This window comes from Monodon monoceros, unplaced genomic scaffold (genome assembly GCF_005190385.1).
Source record: "Monodon monoceros isolate NGI ecotype Baffin Bay Population unplaced genomic scaffold, NGI_Narwhal_1 Super_Scaffold_1, whole genome shotgun sequence".
Taxonomy (NCBI): Eukaryota; Metazoa; Chordata; class Mammalia; order Artiodactyla; family Monodontidae; genus Monodon; species Monodon monoceros.
In genome coordinates this window covers 36,515,181-36,521,590 of record NW_021703765.1, presented here as the reverse complement: position 1 = coordinate 36,521,590, position 6,410 = coordinate 36,515,181, and the positions used below count along the sequence as shown (strand labels likewise).

General features: G+C 36.1%; 1 protein-coding gene across 3 annotated transcripts in view; it reads left to right on the top strand.

The window, feature by feature from the left end:
- KIAA1328 (KIAA1328 ortholog) overlaps positions 1–6,410 on the top strand; it is a 368,530-nt gene that overhangs the window by 222,720 nt on the left and 139,400 nt on the right. For all 3 annotated transcript variants that reach the window (XM_029224084.1, XM_029224098.1, XM_029224091.1), the window contains one exon: positions 2,534–3,207. In XM_029224084.1, coding sequence (XP_029079917.1) covers positions 2,534–3,207 — 674 coding nt within the window. The remainder of the gene's footprint in view (positions 1–2,533; positions 3,208–6,410) is intronic.

Genomic DNA, 6,410 nt, shown 5'->3' with positions numbered 1-6,410 from the left:
CAACCCAATATATATGTGTAACTGAGTTGCTTTGCTGTACAGCAGAAATTAACACAACATGTAAATCAACTCTACTTCAATAAAATCTTAAAAAAAAAAAAGCCCTCCCACCACACAGTAGCTTATTTCTTCAAGGCCAGCAGGAGAATCTCTGATCTTGGGGAGGGCACCAGACCCTCTGTTAAAGGGCTTACCTGACTAGGTCTGGCCCGCATGAGATAATTTCCCTTTTTATTAATTCAAAGTCAGCTGGAGCCTCAGTTACATCTGCAAAGTCCTTTTTGCCATATAAGGTAACATAACCACAGGATTGATCTGATCATATTCACAAGTTCTACCCTCACTTAAGGGGAGGAGATAATACAGGGTGGGGACACCAAAAGGATGGGAATCTTGAGGACCATCTTAGAACTCGGTCTACCAAGTTGCACAGTCACCCAGCAGGTAATTGGCAAAGCAGTATTCTCTTTGAGCAAAGCATGCATGGAAATCATTAAGTTGTAGTGCCTCTCAAAAACATAAAAGCTAACTACAAAATATTTTAGAAATATTCCAAATACCTGACATTTGTGAATAATGTAACACTCAACACCATTAAAGTAAGTGTAAGCTATATAAATACCTAAAAATGCACATATGTAAATAATGTTAAGGAACAAAAATGAGAATATAAAATAATATATACATGCTATCTACTGTTACATTAATGATACATGGATTAGAAGCTATGTGATGATATAAAATAGTTGATTTAAGTTTCTGGACTTTTAAAAAATTTATTTCTCATTTTAAAAGTATAATCTATAAAAAGATGGTTTATCATACAAAATAGCAGGTGATAAATGTTAAATATTTCTGTTGACAATAAGTGCTCCAGAAGTTCAGACTAGGGGAGATGAATGTGGACTAGAGTTTTCCTTTAGGTGTAAAATAAGGTTAATTTTTTTAATGAGGTAGTTTATCATACATTTTGCCCTAGGACTCGTTCCTTTTATGTAGCTTGTCATCTGCTCAGTGTCATCTGCTCAGCATATAAAATTACGTGGCTTCTTTGAAGAGGCCCAAGTCATCTCCCCAGATGTGGCTCATTCTAATTTAAACAGAACTCCTTTAACATTGCTTTAGAAACTCAAAATCTTAAAAGAGTCATTGTAATAGCCCCCTTTTATCATAGGAGAGGAAAAATTGTATTGCTATGTATACGTTAGGTGACACTTTTTACCAATCAGTTCATCATTTTCGACTATTGCAAAGTAAATTGGTGGGATTTTTTTTTTCACCCTCTGCTAGGGATCTCAATTATTCATTCATTCTAGAGTACATGTCTCTGGAATACATAACCATCTCAACTGTTTATGAATTAGTTCTTACTTTAAAAGAAGTTGGGGCAAACTGAATAATAGCCTCCCAAACATGTCCATGTCCTAATTCCTGGAACCTGTAAATGTCATTTTATATGGCACAAGCGACTTTGTATGACAAGAGGCTTTACAGACGTGATTAAGTTAAGGATCTTGAGATGAGGAAATTAGCCAGGATTACATGGGTAGGCCCGATGTAATCAAAGTGGTCCTTAAAAGAGGGACAGAGGAGCAGTCCAATGGCCCATGGTACAGACCAGTGGTTCTCAAAGTGTGGTTCCAGATTGGAACTTGTTAAAAATGCAGATTCTCTGACTCTACTCTAGAGTTACTGAATTGGAAACTCTGGGGAGTAAGCCAAGCAATTCACATTGAACAAGCCCTCCAGGTGATTCTGATACATCCTAAAGTTTGAGAGTCATTGATATAAACTAAGTTTTGCTCTCCTTGATGAAACAGGGTTGAGGCTAAAATGCTGGGAAAGCTCACTCTACTGGCCTGTCAAAGGTAGTTTGCAACTCTTCCTTTCTGCCTGAGTTCTATCAGACTATAATCACTTGAACAACTTAATTGAAAAATCACTTATGTTTACAGCTGAAATTAAATATGTTTTGTATTTAAATAACTGCTTTTGATTAGAATCATATTTTGTGGAAAGTGCTTGGTCTTATCTGTGTGCTGTAAAGATATTTATAAGAACTCATCAAATTTCTAGCAGTAACTAACATCCTGTTCAGTATAAGGTGAAATGTTCTACATCAAATCTCATGCTATGTAATGGCCAATCAAAGGATATTTAAGGTGGCTGAATGGATTTCTTGGCTTAGTATTCAAAATTAAACATTTTAAGGCATTAACATTCAATGTTTTTCTTCTTCTCAAAGTTGATGCTATATACCCCTCATTATTTGCAATTCCTGAAATCTTGCTTAAGCAGCGAGCGGCAACACTTTCTTTTTCTCATCCTTGTGGATTTACTGAAATGTAGATTGTTTGAAAATGAGATTAGCTTTATGGCACATGTCTGTTTAGCTATGTGACTACCATCACTTATTAATTAAGGAGACAAAAACAGAGCTTTGTCTTGGTAAACATATATCACTGATTTCTGAAAAGTCAAAAGAACTCCTGTTGTGCTCTTATTTGACAAGTGATCTTGCGATTCCTTTTAGGTATCCGATAGGAAAAGCACTCTCTGGTCTTCATCTGTGGAACTGGATGGTTCCTACTTGAGTGTAGCCAAACCACAAACCCACACTCAAACCGAGCAAAGGCCTAGGTCTGCAAATCAGGACTCAGCTTCAGAATCCCTTGCGGAATTTAGGAATAATTCTTTGAAACAAGCAGCCCTTCATTATCCCAAAGAGGATGTGGACAAGGTGCCATCAGAGACCAGAACATGTAATTATGGATCCCCAGGGAAAAAACTAGTAGATGCAGTCCCTACAGAGAACGTTCCACCAGAGGACCTGAACATGAAGGAATGCCAACACCTTAAGGCTACTCCATCTAGTCAGTGTTGTGGTCATAGACTTTCTGAAAATGCGGATCATGTTCGTGAGAGCCATCCGACAAACATGGTCCCTGAATATTCCAAGGCACATCTGGAATCATGCAGGTATTGTGGGCTTTCCTGGACATCTTTGATGCGTAGCCAAGGGGCACTGCAGCCTAGTGAAACTGATGTCAAAAAGCAGCTCTCAGAAGATAGAAGGCAGCAACTCATGCTTCAGAAAATGGAGCTGGAAATTGAAAAGGAACGCCTTCAGCATCTACTGGCCCAGCAGGAGACAAAACTACTCCTAAAGCAGCAGCAGCTTCATCAGTCTCGACTGGACTATAACTGGTGAGTCCTACCTGTTCCTTCAGCAGTATCTATAGCTTGGAGAATACAGTATAAAATGACAGCTGTGTTACTATAACAGATGTGTAGGAACAGAAGTTCCTCGGGACTTTGGTTTGCTCAAGATGCACAGCAGCTATGGCTTGCAAGTAAATTGCACTGTCTTTTGGGGAAGACTTGAAAGATTACCTTGTCTTCCAAAATGTTAGCTTAGAATATGTACTTCTCAGCAGTCCAGTATACTTTTTGCTGGATTCGAAAGACAGTATTTTTAAATATTACCGTTACACAAAATCCTTTGCTGTTTGATGTCATTGTAGAGAATATTACCATTAAGTAAAAGCATGAGATTTCAGGATGTGAAATCGGACCGAAGTGTGGCTAGCTGTCATCATTCCATGCAACAAATGATGGGAACCTTCTAAATTCAGTCTTTTCTGGTCATGAAGCATAGCCTGTTCAATAACCAGTTTCTTATACACTTACCCACATTTAAACTGTTCTTCCTCTAACATTTTTTCCCTGAGAACAATGTTTCAAAAGCTAAAGTCCTGTTTTATATCATGTAGTGTTCAGCATAGTTTTGCATGCAGAGTCATAAAGTTTGTTATCTTAGTTTAAAAATAGTAATAAATCAGACACAATTGTATTTTAAACACAAGAAAATATGGCATTTATGTCTTTTTTAAAAAGTAAGTTTCAAGTTTTCATAGGGAATTGTGTGTGTGTGTGCGTGTGTGTGTGTGTGTGCGCGTGCGTGCGTGTCTTTCCCTGCCATTTCCTCCTTGGTCAAACATACCATTTCCCCTTTGTACGCATTCTTAGGCACATAGATCCTATACAGACACACTTAATACTAGTGTTATTTTCTTTTACTTCTTGGAGTTAATTTTCTTTCATTTTCAGATCTTGCCTAATATTTTTTAAATTTTAATTTCTTTGAAAGTTCCATCTTGACATTTTTCCTTCAGTGTAATACTGACTCTTCTAGGAAGCAAAAGTGGTCTTCCTCTTTCTCTTCATGATCAGACAGTTTTATTCTTCATTGTTGAAACCTGGAGGCTTTTAAAGGAAGTGAAAATGAAGTCTCTTGTAACAAGATTGTAACCAAAGGCTGAAATGTTGCTTCAATTTTATGACCCCAATCTCTAATACTCCAGTTAATGTGTAGTCTCTCCTGAGAACTTCATTCAACAAACATTTATCGAATGCCTATGTTATGTGAGGAATGGTTCTAGGTACTTGGGATAGGTAAAAAAAATTTCAAGTGCGGTCTTTAAAGAGGTCACAGTCTAGCAGGGGAGAATGGGTAATTTTAGACTAGGCATCATGTTCATGTGAACAGGACTGTATGTTCAAATAGTGCTGCATAATGATAATAAAGTCTTTATTGTTCTCTTGATCACCCCAGCTTAGATGAAAGAGCTATGAAACACAGATTTTGAACAAGTTTTGTGTATATAAATTGTAAACGTTTATGCATATGTATAGAGATTTTTTAAAACTTTTTATTTTGAAATAATTAGATTGATAGAAGTTGCAAAAACCAGCTTCTCCCAATGACTACATTTTATACAACTGTAATATATTATCAAAACTAGTAAAGTAACATTGGTACAGTGTGCATGTGTATTTCTATGCCATTTTATCACATGTGTGGATTTGTGTAACCACCACCACAATCAAACTACAGGACTATTTCAGCACCACCAAGATTTCCTTTGTACTCTTCTGTTAGAGTCACTCTCTGCGCCCCCATCCCTAACCTCTGGAGACTCCTAATCTGTTGTCTATTTCTATAATTTTGTTATTTTGAAAATGTTATATAAATGGAATTATACAGTATGTGAAATTTTGATATTGGCTTTTCTCATTCAGCATAATGTTCTTGACATCCATCTAGGTTGTCGCATATATTGTACCTTTTGATTTCTGAGTACTATTCCACGATATGGATATACCATGATATGTTTAACCATTTATCTGTTAAAGGACAATTGGTTGTTTTCAGTTTTTTTCTGCTACAAATAGAGCTGCTATATATTCTAATACAAGTTTTAGTGTGGCCTAAGGTTTTTGTTTCTACAAATGAAAACTAGGAGTAAGATTGCTAAATCTTATGATAAGATCATACTTAACTTATACCACATTAAGTTTAAAATACTTTTCTACCAGTAACGTATGAAAGATCATTTCTCCACATCCTTTCCGGCATTTGATAGCGTCACAGGTTTTTATTTGACATGTTCTAATCTGTGTGTAGTGATATTTCATTGTCGTCTTAGTTTGCATTTTCCTAATGGCTAGTGATATTGAATATCTCTTCATTTGCTAGTTTGCCCTCCTTCCATCCTTTTGGGTAAATTGTCCCTTTAATATCTCTTGCCATATTCCAACCGAATTGTTTGAATTGTTTTCCTGTTGAGTTTTGAGAGTTCCTTATATATTCAAAGGATATAAGTCCTTTGTCAGATAGGTGGATTGCAAGTATTTTCTCCTGGTCTGTAGCCTGTCTTTTCAGTCTCAAAAAGGATCTTTCACAAAGCAAAAGTTTTCAATTTTGATGAAGCTTGATTTTTTTTTATTGTAGATGATATAAAGTTTCCATAATGACTGTTGAATTTTGTCAGATACCTTTTATGTGTTAATTGACGTGATTGTTTGATTTTTCTCTTTTAGCCTGCCAATATGGTGGGTTGCATTGACAGTTCCTTTTAATATTGACCTAGCATTGTATCCCTGGAATAAATCTCCTTGGTCATAGTGTATAATACTTTTTATATACTACAAATTTCTATTTACTAATATTTTGTTAAGGATATTTACATCAATATGTATGAGGGATATTGGTCTGTATCAAGATAATACGGGTCTCATTTATTTAATTCATTCATTTCTTTATTATTTCCTTATTTCTGCTTGCTTTGGATTTATCTTGTTCTTTTTTTCTGTCTTAAGGTGGGAGCTTAGATTATTGATTTGATACTTTTCTTCTTTTTTACTGGAAGCATTTAGTGCCATAAATTTCCCTCTCAGCACTGTTAGTCTCACATATTTTGGTATGTTGGTATGTTCACTGAACGTAATGTCCTCTAGGTTCATGCATACTCTTGCAAATGGCAGGATTTCCTTCTTTTTTCTGGCTGAATAATATTCCACTGTGTGTGTGTGTGTGTGTGTGTGTGTGTGTGTGTGTGTGTGTGTGT